Source organism: Staurois parvus, unplaced genomic scaffold (genome assembly GCF_062004578.1).
Source record: "Staurois parvus isolate SC_StPar_1 unplaced genomic scaffold, SC_StPar_1.0 ptg001652l, whole genome shotgun sequence".
Classification (NCBI taxonomy): domain Eukaryota; kingdom Metazoa; phylum Chordata; class Amphibia; order Anura; family Ranidae; genus Staurois; species Staurois parvus.
This window is the reverse complement of record NW_028319448.1, coordinates 14,683-34,867: the sequence shown is the minus strand read 5'-3', so window position 1 is coordinate 34,867 and position 20,185 is coordinate 14,683. Positions and strand designations below refer to the sequence as shown.

Here is a 20,185-nt window from a genome sequence, read left to right as displayed (position 1 = left end):
TTTTATTCAATTATTTTCTATTCTGTTTTGAGATATGAATTTCGGAAGGCGGCTGTAATCTATTTTATTCTATATTCTTTTCTATTCTTTTTGAAATTTGAATTTCAAAAGGCGGCTATAAACTATTTTATTCTTTTCTATTCTTTTTGAAATTTGAATGTTGGAAGACAGCTATATTCTATTTTATTCTATTCTTTTCTACACTATTCAGTTTTTAGTCTTTTCTATTCTATTTTTCTTGAAATTCGAATTGTGGAAGACGACTATATTCTAAAACTAATACACAGTCTTTGAAGGAAACCTGTAATATGTTTATATTTCACATTTGTTTTTGAATTCGATTTCTTTTTTGAATTCAGTTAGAATTTAAGACGAAATTCTGTTTCGTTATTACGGATTCATTTAAATTTGTTGCTATTGTAGTTCAGAAATTCAGGTACACCTGATTCAATGAATAATTAAAATGTTATCTGAACTTGGATTCGGCACAAAATGAACCGCCCATTTCTAAATGCGATGACACCCAACTACACAATGCGGCGCGGCCTCGCAGAGTGTAGATGTGATTGGACAGTAACCAACGTAACCAAACTCCTTCCCTGTACTACTAACACAGAATGGGAGTGCTGGGACAGGGACCCCGCAGTGGGAGCATCTGGGCTGTGATTAGACCACTCACCTTTGCATCCCGGTCCCACACATGACGATCTGGCAGGCGCCCAGCCGGTAACAGAGCTCAGAGGAGATAGATAACAAGCCGGTCCCCAGTGTGTTACTCTTACAGTATTCTGGCTGAGGCTGCTTTGGGGTAATAAAGGATTTCATGAGCCTGCACAGTTCATCGAGGGCGTTCATTGGACGGATCAGCTGAGAAGACACAACAGGGAAACATCACCCAATAGGATAATGAGGGGAGAGGGAGAGGGGGAGGGGGAGAGGGGGAGGGGGAGGGGGAGAGGGAGAGGGGGAGGGGGAGAGAGAGAGAGAAAGGGGGGGGGGAGAGAGAGAGAGAAAGGGGGGGGGAGAGAGAAAGGAGGGGGGGGGAGAGAGAAAGGAGGGGGGGGGAGAGAAAGGGGGGGAGAGAGAAAGGGGGGGAGAGAGAAAGGGGGGGGAGAGAGAGAAAGGGGGGAGAGAGAGAGAGAGAGAAAGGGGGGGGGAGAAAGATAGAGGGCAGGTGGAGAGGGAGAGAAAGAGGGAGGGGAGGGAGAGATAGAGGGGAGGGGAGGGAGAGATAGAGGGGAGGGGAGGGAGAGATAGAGGGGAGGGGGGGGAGATAGAGGGGGGGAGAGGGAGAGATAGAGGGAGGGGGGAGAGGGAGAGATAGAGGGAGGGGGGGAGAGGGAGAGATAGAGGGAGGGGGGGAGAGGGAGAGATAGAGGGAGGGGGGAGAGGGAGAGATAGAGGGAGGGGGGGAGAGGGAGAGATAGAGGGAGGGGGGGAGAGGGAGAGATAGAGGGAGGGGGGGAGAGGGAGAGATAGAGGGAGGGGGGGAGAGGGAGAGATAGATGGAGGGGGGGAGAGGGAGAGATAGATGGAGGGGGGAGAGGGAGAGATGGAGGGGGAGAGATGGAGGGGGGGGGGAGAGGGAGAGATGGAGGGGGGGGGGGAGAGGGAGAGATGGAGGGGGGGGGAAGAGATGGAGGGGGGGGAAGAGATGGAGGGGGGGGGGAGAGATGGAGGGGGGGGGGAGAGATGGAGGGGGGGGAGAGATGGAGGGGGGGGGAGAGATGGAGGGGGGGGGAGAGAGATGGAGGGGGGGGGGGGAGAGGGAGAGATGGAGGGGGGGGAGAGGGAGAGATGGAGGGGGGGAGAGGGAGAGATGGAGGGGGGGGGGGAGAGATGGAGGGGGGGGGGAGGGGGGGGAGGGAGAGGGGGAGAGGGAGAGATGGAGGGGGGGAGGGGGGGGAGGGAGAGATGGAGGGAGGGAGAGATGGAGGGGGGGAGGGGGGGAGGGAGAGAGAGGGGGGGAGCGGGGGGGGAGAGGGAGAGAGGGAGGGGAGGGGGAGGGAGAGAGAGGGGGGAGAGGGAGAGAGAGGGAGGTGGGAGAGGGAGAGGGGAGAGGGGGGAGGAAGAGGGAGAGGGGGGGAGGAAGGAGAGGGGGGAGAGGGGGAGAGGGAGAGGGGGGGAGAGGGGGGAGAGGGGAGGGGGGAGAGAGAGGGGGAGAGGGAGGGAGAGAGAGGGGGGAGAGAGAGGGGGGAGGGAGAGAGAGGGGAGGAGGAGAGGAGAGGGAGAGAGGGGGGAGGGAGGGGGAGGAGGGGAGGAGGGTCTGCGCGCGTGGGGGAGGGGGGAGAGAGGGGGGGAGCGCTGTGGGGGAGGGGGCGAGACTGGGGCGGAGCTGTGTGTGAGGAGTGAGGCGGGGGAGGTGCTCGGGGGGTGCGGCGTCTGCGGGGGGGGAGAGGGGGGGAGCGGGCGTGAGGGGAGGGGCTCTGGCGCGGGGTGCTTGGAGGCGAGTCTGTTTGTTCTTTCTTGTGCGAGTTGTCGTGCTCTTTGTGGGGCTCTGCGAGTGTTCTCTGCGTCTTGTCTCTCTTTGAGGGCGGTGCTGTTGGAGTTGACGTTTTTTGTGCGTCTTGGGTGCGTGCTGTTTGTGCGTTTCTGGCGAGTGAGAGGGGAGGGAGAGGGGGAGGAGAGAGGGGGGAGGGGAGATGTCTTTTGTTCTGTTACTTGTGTTTTGTCTCTCTGTGATTTTGTCTTTGTCCTTTCTCGTTGTTGTTGCGTTCTGTTCTCTCGTGTCTTCGGTGTGTTCGCTGGTGTCGAGTGGAGGGCGTGCTTGCTTGAGTCCTTGGGCTGTGTGCGTGGAGCGAGAGTTCGGTTGCTGTGAACAAACTATAGAATAAATAATCACTCTCTAAGTTTTAAAATGCAAACTAAGAAAGCACAACTCAGACAAGGAATGCTTGTGTTCATGGAAAGAGTTTGATGTTTTGGTTGCATATCACATGTAATGATGTAGTTATCCCTGAATGGTTATCAGTGGGATGCTTCTATCTGGGGGACTAAAGAACTCCGACAAGTAACACATGCACAGACACCAAGACTGGCAGAGCTCTTCATCAGCACATCGAAGGAAAGAAAATGATCTCATCTTGCTAGGATTAAATACAAAGTTTACAACAGGAAAATCCCTACCTGATCGATCTTTATAGCCGTTGTGTTGGAGTCCGCTGACCTTTCCAGGTAAAAAGCCCTGACAGCCAAACAAATAAGACATGTTGAATCAGAAGCGTCATAAATTGTTAAAAACCCAAGAAATGGTATTATCTACACCCCTCCTTCCCCCCATATCACCCCCAACTTCACCCAGCATACATCTCCATATCACTCCAACCTCACCCAGTACACCTCTCCATATCACCCCCAACCTCACCCAGCACACATCTCTATATCACCCCCAACCTCACCCAGCACATATCTCCATATCACCCCCAACCTCACCCAGCACATATCTCCATATCACCCCCAACCTCACCCAGCACACATCTCCATATCACCCCCAACCTCACCCAGCACACATCTCCATATCACCCCCAACCTCACCCAGCACATATCTCCATATCACCCCCAACCTCACCTAGCACACATCTCTATATCACCCCCAACCTCACCTAGCACACATCTCTATATCACCCCCAACCTCACCCAGCACATATCTCCATATCACCCCCAACCTCACCCAGCACATATCTCCATATCACCCCCAACCTCACCCAGCACACATCTCCATATCACCCCCAACCTCACCCAGCACATATCTCCATATCACCCCCAACCTCACCCAGCACACATCTCCATATCACCCCCAACCTCACCCAGCATACATCTCCATATCACCCCCAACCTCACCCAGCACACATCTCCATATCACCCCCAACCTCACCCAGCACACATCTCCATATCACCCCCAACCTGACCCAGCACACCTCTCCATATCACCCCCAACCTCACCCAGCACATATCTCCATATCACCCCCAACCTCACCCAGCACACATCTCCATATCACCCCCAACCTCACCCAGCATACATCTCCATATCACCCCCAACCTCACCCAGCACACATCTCCATATCACTCCCAGCACATAGCTCCATATCACTTGAAGCCTCACCAAGCAGATAGCTCCATTTTTCCACCACCTTCCCAGAGCCCCATATCACCCCCCTCCCCAGCACACAGCTCCATATCATTGAGATCCTCCCCCAACAGTAGCAACATATCACCCCCAACATCACCCAGTACACAACTGCATATCACCCAAAACATTAATTCTATATTACCCCCCTCCCCCTTCTCGCTCCAGCACACAGCTCCATAACACCTTTACCCTCCCCAGCACATATTTCACTATCACCCCCAGCACACAGCTATGTATCCCCCCACCCTCCTTGAACTCTGGTACCTGAGCTTCCGGTAATAGCTTTGTACTTTCTCTATGGACACGTGATTGATCTGCTGCTGTATTTCCTCCAGCGACATGTTCGATCCTGGGTGAGACTGGCCCTCTAGACTCTCGATAGCTGAAATGTGACAGATGTACATGAATAGAGTCCCACAGATACAGAATAGTTGAAAGCACCTCGCTCTAACCCTTACACTGGTAAGGCGAATTGACGATTTAACCCTTTATCATCCAGTATTATTGTGCTCCTTGAACAGAACTAAACAATTTCTTCATTTTTCTCTCAGATGCTACAAAGTGTCCATCGCATTACACCCCATGACAGTATAGGAGAAGATTTCCAATATATTAGATGATTAACCCTCAATGGCCTCATCTTATGTTGGACTACAATTCAGGTCTGGCAGTATACAGTATACATGTCTATAGTGGAGCTCCTTCATGCTCCTCATAGTTTTAGTTGCTCTGTTATTAGCCCGGTTCTAGGTCATCCTTCCTATGTTCTGAATGTCCAGAACTGAGCTTTGTATTCCAGACCAGGCAGTACCAGTGCTGTGTATGAGAATGTGTTTATGTATTGGATACCTTTAGTGAATAGGACAGTCTGGAGCTTCAGGCAGCCTCCATGCTCAAACTTGGTGGGCAGCTTGGAGAAGTGAAAACTGTCCAGGTAGAAGATTACTTTCAGTGCTTGTCTTGTTCCTTCAATGTGGTGGAAGACGGCCGTATCTAAGGAAGAATATTTGTCAGGTCTCACCCTTCATATTCATACAAGAATCTTACACTTATGGCGTTTTATGCTTGAATCGTCCTAGTTGTGGGCTGAGTGAGGGTAGGGCTCGATCTCCTCCTCGGTCTTCAATGGAGACCATAAAACCAACAACCTTCCCCCACCCACAGCTTGATGCTGATGCCCGCTGATGAAATATCTTACTTGCAACGAGTGTTTCATCCATCTGCTTGAAGTAGAAGACAACTTTATCCAGATCCTGGAGTGTGGCACTGATGTCCTCCAGCATAATCCGCTCTTCCTTCTGCACAGAGGAGCCAGGGGGGCGGTCAGACACATGGGGATAATACACACAATGATCACCCTTCCCATCCCCAATGCACACACCACATAGAGAAGACTGAATGGACATGCCCTTTAAGTATACTCATTCCACTCTTCCCTGCAGTTGCTCCTGGCTCCTTAAAATCCCACCACTACCTAGAGAAGACCAAATGGACCTGCCCTTTGGATAGAGTCTGACCTCTCTTCACTGCAATTGCTCCTGGCTCCTTAGAATCCCACCACTACCTAGAGAAGACCAAATGGACCCGCCCTTTGGATAGAGTCTGACCTCTCTTCACTGCAATTGCTCCTGGCTCCTTAGAATCCCACCACTACCTAGAGAAGCCCAAATGGACCCGCCCTTTGGATAGAGTCTGACCTCTCCTCACTGCAATTGCTCCTGGCTCCTTAGAATCCCACCACTACCTAGAGAAGACCAAATGGACCTGCCCTTTGGATAGAGTCTGACCTCTCTTCACTGCAATAGCTCCCGGCTCCTTAGAATCCCACCACTACCTAGAGAAGACCAAATGGACCCGCCCTTTAGATAGAGTCTGACCTCTCCTCACTGCAATTGCTCCTGGCTCTTTAGAATCCCACCACTACCTAGAGAAGACCAAATGGACCCGCCCTTTGGATAGAGTCTGACCTCTCCTCACTGCAATTGCTCCTGGCTCCTTAGAATCCCACCACTACCTAGAGAAGACCAAATGGACCCGCCCTTTAGATAGAGTCTGACCTCACTTCACTGCAATTGTTCTGGACCTTTAAAATGTCATACTTCCTTAAGAAAACCAAATATAGATGTCCATTAAGTAGATTCAGTCCACTCTACCCTGCAGTGCTTTGTGGACCCTTAGAGTTCCATACTACCTATAGAAAACTGTAAAGACATGCCTTTTAAGTTGAGTCACTCCACTCCTCCCTGCAATTGTTCCTGGCTCCTTAAAATCCCACACTACCTATAGCAAACCAAGTGGACATGCGGCACGCGCGCGAACCTGTGTCCCCGTATATCAGGTGTCCCATTTAGAGCCCCTCCTTACATCAGGAGTCCTCATCAGAGTTCCCCTTTGCATTAGGGTAACTATAAGAGTCCCCCTTTTATCAGTTGTTTCGAGTCAGAGTGCCCCTTTACGTCAACTGTCCTCACCAGAATGCCCCTTACATATCATGTTCACATCAGAATGCCCCCTTACATCAATTGCTCCCCTCAGGGCACCCCTTAGATCAACTGCTGCTAACAGAATGTCCCCCTACATCAACTGTCCCCATCATATCTCATGGATTACTAGATGCAACTAAAATCTGTGGGGCACAGCCCACCCAAGAACCCCCTAGATCCAGGCCTGCCATTGAATTGGTTTTAATAAGGGTTCCCCAAGACCTGGAAATTGTGCTGCTTTTTGCAGCAAGTGGGAGCCATTGTGTATAGATTGCGGAGGGATATCTGATTGACTGCACGGGCATTTCTATGTATCATCTGGGACCAATTCCACCCTATGAAGTCCTACGTGATATTCTTTCAAACTGTCTTAGGCATAGTGTATTCCATTATATATCTGCGGGTGCCTCCTGCATTTTCTTGGCAACCATCGGAGGCAGTGTGCTTTGGGTTAAGGGATTTCTTTCCCTCCCCATATATAGCCTTCGGGCTTCCAGGTGGGACCGTGCCCGGGTGCCTCACTTCTTCTCCCCACCTCCGCTCCATATATATAGCCTTCGGGCTTCCAGGTGGGACCGTGCCCGGGTGCCTCACTTCTTCTCCCCACCTCCGCTCCATATATATAGCCTTCGGGCTTCCAGGTGGGACCGTGCCCGGGTGCCTCTCTTCTCTCCACCTCCACTCCTCCTCTACTTGTTTCGGCTGGCCATCAGCATGGAGTCCCTCTTTTTGAACCCCTGAGGAAGCCTACCCGGCGAAACGCGTTGGGTTACGACACCTTTCTAGTTCTAGTTTTTAATAGTGTGCTGTATTTATCACACCGGTTTTGATTTAGGAAGGAGTATTGGGGTTCACTGCACTGACTATTTTCATCTGTTTAAATAGATTTTATGGGGGTAATCCCTGATTTTTATTCTTTGGAACACATTGGTTTATGGAATTTTTTTGTGTGAGTGTATTTTCCTGAGGGTGAATCAGCACCTAAAATGTCCCAATATGTATTGTTCTCCTCATTTGTCTCTTCAGTGAGGGATGTGGTGCTGATGGATCAACTATATCTGTTACTAGTTTCAAGACCTGAAAATTATTTTAGGGGCTCCTAAGGTTGATAAAAGGATGAGGAAAGGATGAAACCAAGAGGGGAGGCATGGCTCACCCTGCGCAAAAAAATACTCACGATGTTGGGCGACAGCAGTGATTGGTAGGTGAGCAGCACCCCAGTAACAGCAATCTGCTCCAGCCACTTCCTGCTGGCATCACGGCTGCTCTCTTCGTACTCGCCATTGTTGTTGTATCGGTAGTTGAGGGCCGCCATGAGCTGCTCAGTGAACGTACTGATGGCAGCCACCAGTGTCTGGCAGAATATGGCATCTCGGCGAACCTGCAGTTCCGTATCTGGGAGAAGAGAGGGAAGAATTACTGCAGGGTGAAATGACATGAACCATCTCCTGTCCACCTAATTCCTCGCTGTATGGTGGCTGCCTCACGTGGGGTGCTGGAATACATACAGTACATCAGAGAATAGGTGCAGAAGCTCCCCCATTTTGAGTCACTTCTTGTCTCCTCCCTATCCACCTCCGAGTCCCATCTCTTGGTTCCACCTCCACCCACTGCCCAGTACCACTGCAGAGCCAAGTATCATTTTGTGGTGCTAAGTATTTCGTATGGGATTTGTTAATAACAAGAAAAGCAGTAAATCTCCCACCCTCTCCAGCAGCAACAATAGACCCACCCTCTCCACCAGCAACATTTGGCCCCCACAACAAAATACTACCCAAGCAACAATAGACCCCCATCACCAACAACAGATCTCCAAGCATCCAACATCAATAGACTCTTCATAAGCTAGCAACAATAGACCATTTCCTCAACAGTAGATCCTTTTAAGCAACAACCTCCCCAGCAACAATAGACTGCCACACAAAAATAGACCCCCCCCCAGTGATTCCCCTGCAGCAAGCATCAATAGCCCTTCCAAGACACCCCAGCACCCCTTGCCATTATATACTCTATATTGACAAAAGTATTGGTCCATCCCTCCAAATCATGTGATTCGGGTGTTCCAATCCCCACCCAATCATGTGATTTAGGTGTTCCAATCCCCTCCATATCATGTGATTCAGGTGTTCCAATCCCCTCCATGGACACAGGTGTATACAATCAAGCCCCTAGGCATGCAGACTGCTTCTACAAACATTGGTGAAAGAATGGGTCGCTCTCAGGAGCTCAGTGACTCCAAGCGTGATCCCGTGATAGGTGGCCACCTGTGCAATAAGTCCATCCGTGACATTTCCTGGCTACTAAATATTCCACGCTCAACTGTTAGTGGGATTATAACAAAGTGGAAGCAACTGGGAACAACAGCCACTCAGCCACCAAGTGGTAGGCCACGTCACATGACAGGGCGGGGTCAGCGCATGCTGAAGCGCACAGTGCGCAGAAGTCGCCAACTGTCTGCAGAGTCAATAGCTAAAGACCTCCAAACTTGGTGTGGCCTTCAGATGAGCCCAACAACAGTGCGTAGAGAGCTTGGAGACGTGTTCTCTGGAGTGACCAATCACGCTTCTCAGTCTGGCAATCCGATGGACGTGTCTGGATTTGGCGGCTGCCAGGAGAACGGTACTTGCCTGACTGCATTGTGCCAAGTGTAAAGTTTGGTGGAGGGGGGATTATGGTGTGGGGGTGTTTTTCAGGAGTTGGGCTTGGCCCCCTAGTTCCAGTGAAGGGAACTCTTAAGGCGACATTTTGGACAATTTCATGCTCCCAACTTTGTAGGAGGAGTTTGGGGATGGCCTCTTCCTGTTCCAACATGACTGTCCACCAGTGCACAAAGCAAGGTCCATAAAGACATGGAGGAGCCAGTTTGGGGTGGAGGAACTTGACTGACCTGCACAGAGTCCTGACCTCAACCCCATAGAACACCTTTGGGATGAATTAGAGCGGAGACTGCGAGACAGGCCTCCTTCCCTGACATCAGTGCCTGACCTGACAAATGTGCTTCTGGAAGAATGGTCCAACCTTCCCATAGACACCCTCATAAACCTTGTGGACGGCCTTCCCAGAAGAGTTGAACCTGTTATAACACATGATGATCTCCTCTATATTTCATCTACACCAAATTCTTCACTGTATGGTGGCTGCCTCACATGGGGTGCCGGAATACATACAGTATATATGTGCCTGTATCTGTATATAGATGGAAGAACACATGATGAGGCATGGTTCTCCCTTGATCTATGGGGGGGAACTATCATTAGCTCCTCTAGATGGTTTTGACTTTCAGATTATTCATTGGTCCACAAGTCTGATTGCTGGCTCCAAGACTGGAGAAGAAACCCCTAATAGAGGCACCTTGACCAACGACTTCCATAACTGTTAATGTAGAACTGATAGTCCCAGGAAGCCCAGAGTGCAGAGTAATGGAAGACCAGATACTATTTTATGACTGTCTATTTACCCAGCCATGGGGGTGTTGTGGGTTCTATATGGCAGACTGGGACTTTCCTGCTTTAGAACAGGTCTGTCACTTATTCGGGGAATGTGGAGAATGATCAGGTACTGCTGGAGGACGGAAGGAAAAAACGTGTCTATGTTTGGGACAACAGAAAAGATTGTCTCATGTAGATGTCAGAGCGAGTGAGGAGAACACCGTGCAGTCAGTATATAAACCTGCCATACCCATCATACCGCATTCCTCCAAACTTCTCATCCACATCCACCACCCGGGTCTACAAGTAGAGCTGATGTCATGCTGGCTGCACTCGCTAAGAACTTTGTGTTTACCACTGCAACCAATCAGATGCTACCAAACAGAGCGATAGAACTGAAATAGGAACCTGATTAGTTGGAAGTGTAATATAGACCATCTATGATGGTATTTATGTTGGGTCACCCCAAAAAAATGATGCTTATCCTTGGGTGAGCTTATGGTTGGCTATATAGGTTCAGATGAATGACAAGTGGAGAGACATCTTATGTTCTATCAAAACCCTCCACTAATTATCAAGTTCCCAACCACGAATCCCGACTATGGCACCACCTGCCTGGAGTTTGCATGTTCTCCCTGTGCCTATATGGGTTTCCTCTGCGAACTCCGGTTTCCTCCCACACTCCAAAGACATGCTGGTAGGTGAATTGGCTCCTGTCTACATTGGCCCTAGTATGTGTATGTATGAATGTGAGTTAGGGACCTTAGATTGTACGCCCCTCGGGGGCGGGGCTGATGTGAATGTACAATATATATGTAAAGCGTGGCGTAAACTGACGAATGTGACACTCGAGCATCACATTCGCCAGGCAGAACAGACCTGTTTCAGCTTTCTATGGCCCTCTTTCCTGAGCCCAGCACATTGTATAATGTTCCCAGCATTTCATATCATACCAATAAATCTCTTACCGGTGCATTTCAGCAGAGCCAGCAACAGCTGATTCTTCCCATCTGCAAAACAGAGAAAAATACAATTCAATGGAATTCTCTGACAAGGAGAACAAGAACAAACAAGTCGTCCAAAGATCAATCTGTGTGCTTCTACTACCGATAATCAGCGACAAAGACCATTCCATGACTGACCCAGGGGTTTCAATGGCATCCTCCAGCTCCTGATGCTCATGGGCGCCCTCTAGGGCACAAAGCAGCATGCGCTGTAATTGGGCTTATGACGTCATTATGACATCAAGGGGTGGGGTGGAGTCTATTTTCTGCTGTTTGATTGGTGGGAAGTTCTTTAAATGTCATTCTGTTTTGCACTGCACTGAAGGGGTCCAAAACATTGCTGAGATTGCTGAATAAAGCTTTGGACCCACTTTGGAGACTCTTGGTGTGCTGGTCTGCTTGCTTGAATTAAAATGGCCCTGTACCGTGTGATTGCTGTGACCAATCACACTTGTAAATAATATACACCCATTTGTTTTTATTATTTTTATAAGAAATGTAACAGAATACATTTTGGCCTAAATTACTGAAGATTATCTGCAAAGTTTTCTAACAGAAATTAAGAAAAGTGTTTGTTTCCCCAAATATTTGGTCTTTTTTCCTTTATAGAGTAGAAAATTAAAAATCCCAGGGGCGATTTACCTCTTCACGCCCCCGGCCGAACGCAAATATGTGGCCTCCCGGCGTCTGGGTCTAGACGCCGAGCGGCGGCACATTTGCGTTCTATTAAAAAAGGACATATGTGCCGAGAGAGTGCGCCCTGCACGCTCCCAGCACACATGTCCGGTACTCACGGAAAGGTCCCGATCTCGTCTTTCGATCGAGACCTTTCCCGATCATGTGATGGCGAATGACGGTGGTCACATGACTCTAAAACCCCGCCCTGCCTCCTGCCTTTTGAAACTCTTAAAGGGCCGGGAGGCGCCAGCGTGAACGGGTTAAGTACCACTGAAACAAAACTCTGAAAACTCTCAAAAATGGTATAAAATTCATTTGGGAACAATGTTGCATTTCTGAGTAATTGTGATTCAAAGTATGACAGCACTGAAAGCTGGAAAATGGCCTGGGCAGGTAGGGGGGTTAGGGTTATCTTCGGAATCTCCAGTCTCTGGTTCTTGGAAGACACAAAGGGGGGGATTTACTAAAACTGGAGCCCCCAGAATCTGGTGTGCATGGGAACCAATCAACTTCTACCTTCGCCTTGTTCAGTTATGCTTTGGCAAAAACAAAGCTGGAAGCTGATTGGTTTCTGTGCACAGCTGCACCAAGTTTTGCACTCTCCAGTTTTAGTAAATCAACCCCAAAAGGGTTCTGATTACAAAAAAATTATCTGTTCGAATGTCTCAAAACATTTTAATTCCCATAATTTAGATTTATATCTTATGATCATCAGCTCCATCTAGTGGTCACAATGCAGTTATCTTCCTGAGTTATTTTAGGGAAATACCACATAATGTCCACTAGGCGGAGCTGACGATCATAGGAAATAAACGTATTTGGTTTGTGACTGCTGAGCGAAAGTTTATTTTACAAATCGACTCCCAAAATGTAATTTATAAACAGACCACAAAATATAATTTCCTTTTAATAGAAGCTCTCGGCCGCAAAGTCTCACGTGGTACCAACCTTCGACGTATTTCTGGATACTCTCCACCAGGGTCTTGATGGAGTTGGGGAGGTTCCAGGGATCTTCTCTGATACTGATTTGGATCATACTGCGACACCTCACCGTCCACTCCTCTTTCTTCTGGAACTCTGCGGGGACACCATGAAAGAGACTTCTTCAAACAATGGAGAGGTTCCATCGTCACCACATGACATATGCAGGGTGATGCTATCTTTCGGGGGGGGGGGGTGCCTGCTTTTTGCATGTGTGGGGTTCTTTTTCCGTATGGTCGGATTTTCTTAGTTTTGCATGGAGTCGGGTTTTGCATGGAGTGGGGGAAGGATTAGAACCCCTGACAGGTTTTTACTCCTATCTGGGGCTCTTTTAAAGAGATTTCTTCTCACTTCCTGTCTGGGTGACAACATTTGACAGGCAAGAAGTGAGGGCAGGTGTGAAAATGCTTGTCTTTAGTAGAGTGGGGGAGAGGCAGAAGGCCTGTGAGATCTGTATTGAAGTCTGTGTCTCCATTGCAGATTTCCCCTCACTTTTCCTCCGCTGAAACCAGAAAGGAAGTTGAATTGTCGGAAAGACATGAAAAGGAGCCCTGGAGAGCATTCAAAACACAGCAGGGGTCATAGCCCTCCTCCACTCCATCAAGAACGAAGGAGAAAAGCTTTTGGCCTGGCATACATTTCAACAGCCAATCAGAAGAGGACAGTACTGCTGCACTACTCTTAGATTGATTGCCAATAAGCGGAGGACACCGGAGGAGCACCAAATGGAGAAAAAAAATGGATAAATTCTCTGAACGTTGGCACAATGACAGCCAAGAGACAACTGTCCACCAATCACCTTGCAGGCTGTGCTCCATTGGGAAGTGCTTGGTCTCCTCGAAGGCTTTGGCCATGACTTTCCCCTTCAGCAGAGTGATGATGGCGTCCACCTGACAACAGACACACAAGACGCATATTTAGAAGACTTTCCGCAGCTTTGTTGTACATTTCCTCCCAAGGCTCAAATTGCACCGCATCTGCACCAAAAAGGTCCGCGCTAGAATCCGATTGGACGAGTATTCACACCTATGTGATCTGATTCTGCACATCGCACCGCGTTTTGCGGACCGGTTTTCAGGGTGTTGTTAACTTAACATTCACACCCGCAGCGGTTGGCATGAACAGGGTGCGATTCTGATGCGGTGTGGAATCAGTGTGAACCCCGGGGTCAAAGTTACTTTTGGTAAATGTTTCAGAATACAAACACGGATATTGTACGCCCGTTAATCCCACCCATTACAACCAGACAACGTCGTCTTGTGGATATAATTAGTAAGATAGGAAAAAATCATTCCTGATCGCCGAAACTCTGCAGGCAGAATATGAATTTGTTCCATTTTATAAATAAAATATGTGCAGCCAACAGTCCCTTACAATTTATAAATTGGAGAATGCCGTTCCCAATAATTAGGGCCGGTCCCTGCACCCCATAACCATTTGTGAATGATATGGAGAAGGAATAGGTGGTATCCAGGGACCCCTACAAGGTATTTCCTTATAAAGTTACTTTTATTAAATGTATCAAAATACAAACACCGATATTGTAATGCACACTTATTTATTTCAGGTACTTCTATAGGGCCGTCAATTTATGTAGCACTTTACATGTATATTGTACATTCACATCAGTCCCCGCCCCTGAGGAGCGTACAATCTAAGGTCCCTAACTCACATTCATACATACACATACTAGAGACAATTTAGACAGGAACCAATCGGCCCATCAGCATGTCTTTGGAGTGTGGGGGGAAGCCTGGGTGCCCGGAGGAAGCCCACGCAGGCACAGGGAGGGCATGCAGGCTCCAGGCAGGTGGTGCCATGGTTGGGATTTGAACCAATGACCCCGGTACTGCCAGTTGAAAGTGCTAACCATTTAGCCACTGTGCTGCCCACTTATCCCTCCCGTTCTAAAACATATAACATTGTCTTCCTGATATAATTACTAAAGTTGGAAAAAATCATTCCTGATCGCCGAAACTCTGGAGGCAGAATATGAATTTGTCCAATTTCGTGGTCTCTATCAGTTTATGGCTGGCTGGCTACCCCGGGTGGTCTGTGGACCGTACGTGTCGCCTTTACCTGGTTGAAGAGATGTTCAAGACAGCCGTGCAGCTTATCCTGCTTGTCAGATGGAATCCGCATGTCACATGGAAGCTCGTCCCCTGTCATCATAAAAGGAGAATTGTCAGAAAGACATACAAGAAAACAAACCTCCTCTCCACTAAGACACATACATGGACCTGGACCTTCTACAAAGACGTGGCTCGTGTCCTCTTTTTCTGCTTTTTAAGGATATTTATTTTTTTTTTTTGAAGCTGTGAATGTCTAAACTTCATGGCATACAGCCTGGTAATCCCTTCAAACTTGCCTTTCTTTTGCTTCTCCCGGTCCTGTGATCTCTGCCCTGACTTTCCTGTTCTTGGGTGTCTCCTTGCAGGGTCCTATAGAGTCCTGCCGTTGTCACCCATTCGTGCACGCTCCCGTGAGGGGACTGCATCCTGCTGTGAAGATACAGCCTGCGCCCACACACACTGACAGTCCAAATGGACAACCAACAGAGGACACGTCTCTGCTCCACCTTGAAGTGAAGTGGTTGGTAGTGGCTGCTGAGGCACTGCAGAGGCATGTGTAGTGTGGGCTGCCTGTGTATGTTGGCGCAGGGAAGTTCCTGTATCCACGCATGCGGATCATGGCACATGTAGTCCCCAGGGGTGTGACCAATGGGGCAGTTTTGAGTGAGCACTTCCCAAATAGAAATTCAGGGAAGCAGCACAGAGGAACCTGGCGCTGAGCATGGCAATGTGTCTCGGGACCTTTTTGTCCAATTGTCCTTTGCTATTTCTGAAATCAGCCTTTCTCAAACTTTTTATCCCAGGGGAACCCTTGAAAAGTTTTTAGGTGTCCGTGATCCCTTGCTAAAATAAGTCTCATGGGTCATAAGAAAAATGCCCCATACATTGGTGGTCAGTGGAAGGAGTGACCCCTTACAATGGTGGTCAGTGGAAGGAGTGACCCCTTACATTGGTGGTCAGTGGAAGGAGTGACCCCTTACATTGGTGGTCAGTGGAAGGAGTGACCCCTTACATTGGTGGTCTATGGAAGGAGCGACCCCTTACAATGGTGGTCAGTGGAAGGAGTGACCCCTTATAATGGTGGTCAGTGGAAGGAGCGACCCCTTACAATGGTGGTCAGTGGAAGGAGCGACCCCTTACAATGGTGGTCAGTGGAAGGAGCGACCCCTTACAATGGTGGTCAGTGGAAGGAGTGACCCCTTACAATGGTGATCAGTGGAAGGAGTGACCCCTTACAATGGTGATCAGTGGAAGGAGTGACCCCTTACATTGGTAGTTAGAAGGCCACCATTACAGTTAACAGATCACCGGATTCCTGCTACCAGCTCTATAAAGTGGCAATAGACCTGGAACTATGAAGGCACATCAGATGGAAAGTCAACTAGAAGGAACCCCTACCATCCTCTTGGGGAACCCTGTTTGAAGGTGCCTGATCTATACCATATTTTGTTTATGAAAAAAGACTTTAGTACTGATATAAACTCATTAATAACATGTCTGTCTGTGGGACAAACAAATGAGACTTACCCGAGCCCATTTCATCGCTCCCCAGGTACGAACTGTTACTGCGCACGCTGGTGTAGGACAGGACGGAATCGCGGTTACTGTTACACTCACTGTGGAGAGATCAGACACTATACATGTATATTCGCAATATCAAGTCATGGGGCGGCATATCCTTCATAGACAGTCATCATCTACTCAGCAATCAAAGCCATCAAGATGACATGCTTGTTCGATAGAATCGGTTTCTGAAATGTTCACGTTACTAAAGGAAACAAACCCTTATCATATAATGAATCAAGTGCGGCCAAGAAAGTTATGTGGTGCCTAAGCTACAAATATCTCCTTATCACCATTATCTTTGCTGAGCAAAACCAGAACTGGCAGCTCCATGCTGAAGAGTCCCAAAAGGCCAAGAGGGTCACCATGGCTTGTGATCTGGCTTCAGCAAAGTAGTGGGATGCTTTATAAATGGTGGTGGAGGAGGGCGTTCAATGAAAAGCATTGTTTCAGTACTTAGACTTCCAATATTGTCCAGGATCCCTGGGACCTCTGGAATCTCAGGATTCCCATGTTTTCCAGTGTACTCGTGTGTGAGTGTGTCTATGTCATTGCACATCAGTGCTTCCTGTTGGCATGTTCTCTGTGGCTGGTGCTGTGTCTTATCATTAGCTACTCTAGAGATAGATTGCAATAATACTGAACCTGTCGAAAATGACTTGTCTGACCCGACTACTATCTTACCTGCCACCTACCTCAACCTCTGCCTGGACTGGACTGCTCTCTGGTCTGCCATGACCTCTGCTTAGTCTGACTACTGCCGCCCTTTCCTCATCATCCTGTCTGCCATGACCTCCACTTGGTCTGACTACTCTTATGCCTGCCATCCGCCCAGGACCTCTGCTTGGACTTGACTACTGTCTTTGCTGTCACTTGCCTCAATATCTGCCTAGACTGGACTACTCTCTTGCCTGCTGTGACCTCTGCTTGGGTCTGACTATTCTCTTGCCTGCCATCTGCCCAGGACCTCTGCTTGGACTTGACTGCTTTCTTTCCTATTGCCTGCTTTGATGTCTGCCTGGACCAGACTACTCTCTTGCCTACGGTCTGCCTTGACCTGACCACTCAATTGCATGCCATCTAGCCACTACCTCTGCCTGGACCTGCTTACTCTCTTGCCCGTCACCCAACTTGACCCCTGCCTGGACCCAATTACTCTTTTGCCTACCACCTTCCCTGATTTCTGCCTTGACCAAACTTCTCTCTTGCCTCCTGCCCACCTCAACCTCTGCCTGGAACAGACTACTCTCTTGCATACCGTCTGCCTTGAACAGACTACTCATTTGCATGTCATCTGCCCACTACCTCTGCCTGGACCTAGTTACTCTCTTGCCCATCACCTTCCTTGGTCCCTGTTTGCACCCGATTACTTTTTTGCCTACCACCTTCCCTGACCTCTGCCTTGACCGGACTACTCTCTTTCCTCCTGCCTGCCTCAACCTCTGCCTGATCCTGACTACTCTCTTTCCTCCCAAGTGCCTCGACCTCTGCCTGGACCCGACTAGTCTCTTGCCTACCATCTGCCTTGATCTGACCACTTAATTGTATGCCATCTGCCCACTACCTCTGCCTTGACCTAGTTACTCTCTTGCCCATCACCTACCTTGGTCCCTGTTTGCACCTGATTACTCTTTGGCCTGCCACCTTTCCTGACCTCTGCCTTGACCGGACTACACTCTTGTCTCCTGCCTGCCTTGACCTCTGCCTGAGCCTGACTACTCTCTTGCCTACCGTCTGCCTTGGCCTGACCACTCAATTGCATGCCATCTAGCCACTACCTCTGCCAGGACCTGGTTACTCTCTTGCCCTTCATCTACCTTGACCCCTGCCTGGACCCAATTACTCTTTTGCCTACAAACATCCCTGACCTCTGCCTAGATCGAACTTCTCTCTTGCCTCCTGCCTGCCTCAACCTCTGCCTAGACCAGACTACTCTCTTACCTACCGTCTGCCTTGAACTGACTACTCATTTGCATGCCATCTGCCGACTACCTCTGCCTGGACCTAGTTACCCTCTTGCCCATCACCTACCTTGGTCCCTGTATGCACCCGATTACATTTTTGCCTACCACCTTCCCTGACCTCTTCCTTGACCGGACTACTGCCTATCTCGACCTCTGCTGGAGCCTGACTACTATCTTTCCTACCAAGTGCCTCGACCTTTGCCTGGAGCAGACTACTCTCTTGCCTGCTGCCTGCCTGAACCTCTGTCTGGACCTCTTGCCTGGCATATACCTCGACTTCTACCTGGACCTCACTACTTTCTTGTCTGCAGTTTGTGAATATCCTCAGCACCATAGCCCTTCTGTCAAGCAAACTCTTAGTGGGGCGACCCTGAGGGCTGAAACTATGTGTCAGTTTGCAGGAAAAAATCAGAGGCCATTAGGATTTCCAGCCCATCACCCTATGAGGGTTGCTATAGTGAAGACCAACTGTGTCACTTGCCAAGGAGTTTCATAACATGCACACAGCCTCTTTATCAGCTGCACATTCATTAGTAAAGTTTATTGAAACGCAAGCACTAACCTATAGGAGTCCCTGTAGCTGACGGTATCATGTCCTGAGTCCTCCTGGTCCTCCTCCAATACCTTAAAACAAACTTTCTTGATGCCACCCGGTTCCGTCCTGTCCACATCTCCGTCCTCACCCACCAGTGAGGAGGGAGGCGTCTCGCTTGTGGACATGGGCTCAGATGGGGTGTCCCGTTCCAGGGGCTCGGTGATGGTGGACAGCAACCTGCAGGGTAAAGGAGGGAGATAGTATGTTTAGGACATAAACTGAATACTTTGACTTGCATTTGTATGTCATGTGACTTCCCCTATAACATTCGAACAAGTTGTATCATTGGTCAGCTGTGATGACAGACTTGAAGTACAATTAGGCCTTCAGAGGGTTAAGTCTCCCCATCGGGGTCTTGGCACTAGCACTGTTATGGTCTAAATAATCACTGTGAAGCCCCAAATCTCCAACAGAACTGCATCCATCACAATGAACAGTTTATAGAATTTATACCAACAGATCTTTAAAGCAGAACTCCAGCCAAACCCTTATGAGAAATAACCCAAAGCAGTCAATCATGCAACACCTATCATTGCTGTGGAACAATTAGTAATGCAGGCAGCTGGCTGATGGCTCTGGGTTACTGCACTCAGTATCATGGTACAAGGTATCCAAGTATCTCACTTGTTGATCTGGGTGACGTATTGCTTCATCTCCTTCAGAGCAACATCCAGCTTGTTGAAGAGCTCCAGGTAGGAGTCCTGAATCTCCAAGTCATCATGTTTCATCAAGAAGCTCAGACCATGATCCTCCGGGTTCATCCCTCCATTCATCTGAGAGAAGCTGCCATCTTGGAAACTGCCATTCATCCCATCCTCCTCTTCTGTGCCCACACACCTCCAAGCCGGAGCCGCCATGCTGGCAATGGAGTGCTGCGAGTACAGCATGGGGCTCAAACTGCCAACTGCAGAGAGAGAGAACCAAGGTCAGGACTAGGACTCACAACCAGCACCCCAAAACTGCCACCCTGCCCTCATCAACTGCTAATATATACAGAACTGGGGATGAGGGGGGAGAGAGAGGAGTAAGGGAGAGAGGAGAGGGCGAGAGAGGAAGAGGAGAGGGCGAGAGAGGAAGAGGAGAGGGCGAGAGAGGAAGAGGAGGGGAGAGGGCGAGAGAGGAAGAGGAAGGGAGAGGGCGAGAGAGGAAGAGGAAGGGAGAGGGCGAGAGAGGAAGAGGAAGGGAGAGGGCGAGAGAGGAAGAGGAAGGGAGAGGGCGAGAGAGGAAGAGGAAGGGAGAGGGCGAGAGAGGAAGAGGAGGGGAGAGGGCGAGAGAAGAAGAAGAGGGC

General features: G+C 49.2%; 1 protein-coding gene across 1 annotated transcript in view; it reads right to left on the bottom strand.

Annotated features, from left to right (window-relative positions):
- LOC149434852 (phosphatidylinositol 3,4,5-trisphosphate-dependent Rac exchanger 1 protein-like) overlaps nucleotides 1–20,185 on the bottom strand; it is a 45,483-nt gene that overhangs the window by 12,262 nt on the left and 13,036 nt on the right. Inside the window, exons 8-20 of the mRNA XM_089663308.1 lie at nucleotides 19,522–19,801; nucleotides 18,865–19,074; nucleotides 16,303–16,391; nucleotides 14,783–14,865; nucleotides 13,503–13,593; nucleotides 12,671–12,799; nucleotides 11,009–11,050; nucleotides 7,790–8,007; nucleotides 5,328–5,427; nucleotides 4,979–5,122; nucleotides 4,394–4,511; nucleotides 3,127–3,184; nucleotides 680–867 (exon numbers count right to left, since the gene is read on the bottom strand). Of these exons, the coding sequence (XP_089519434.1) occupies nucleotides 680–867; nucleotides 3,127–3,184; nucleotides 4,394–4,511; nucleotides 4,979–5,122; nucleotides 5,328–5,427; nucleotides 7,790–8,007; nucleotides 11,009–11,050; nucleotides 12,671–12,799; nucleotides 13,503–13,593; nucleotides 14,783–14,865; nucleotides 16,303–16,391; nucleotides 18,865–19,074; nucleotides 19,522–19,801 (1,750 nt within the window). The remainder of the gene's footprint in view (nucleotides 1–679; nucleotides 868–3,126; nucleotides 3,185–4,393; nucleotides 4,512–4,978; nucleotides 5,123–5,327; nucleotides 5,428–7,789; nucleotides 8,008–11,008; nucleotides 11,051–12,670; nucleotides 12,800–13,502; nucleotides 13,594–14,782; nucleotides 14,866–16,302; nucleotides 16,392–18,864; nucleotides 19,075–19,521; nucleotides 19,802–20,185) is intronic.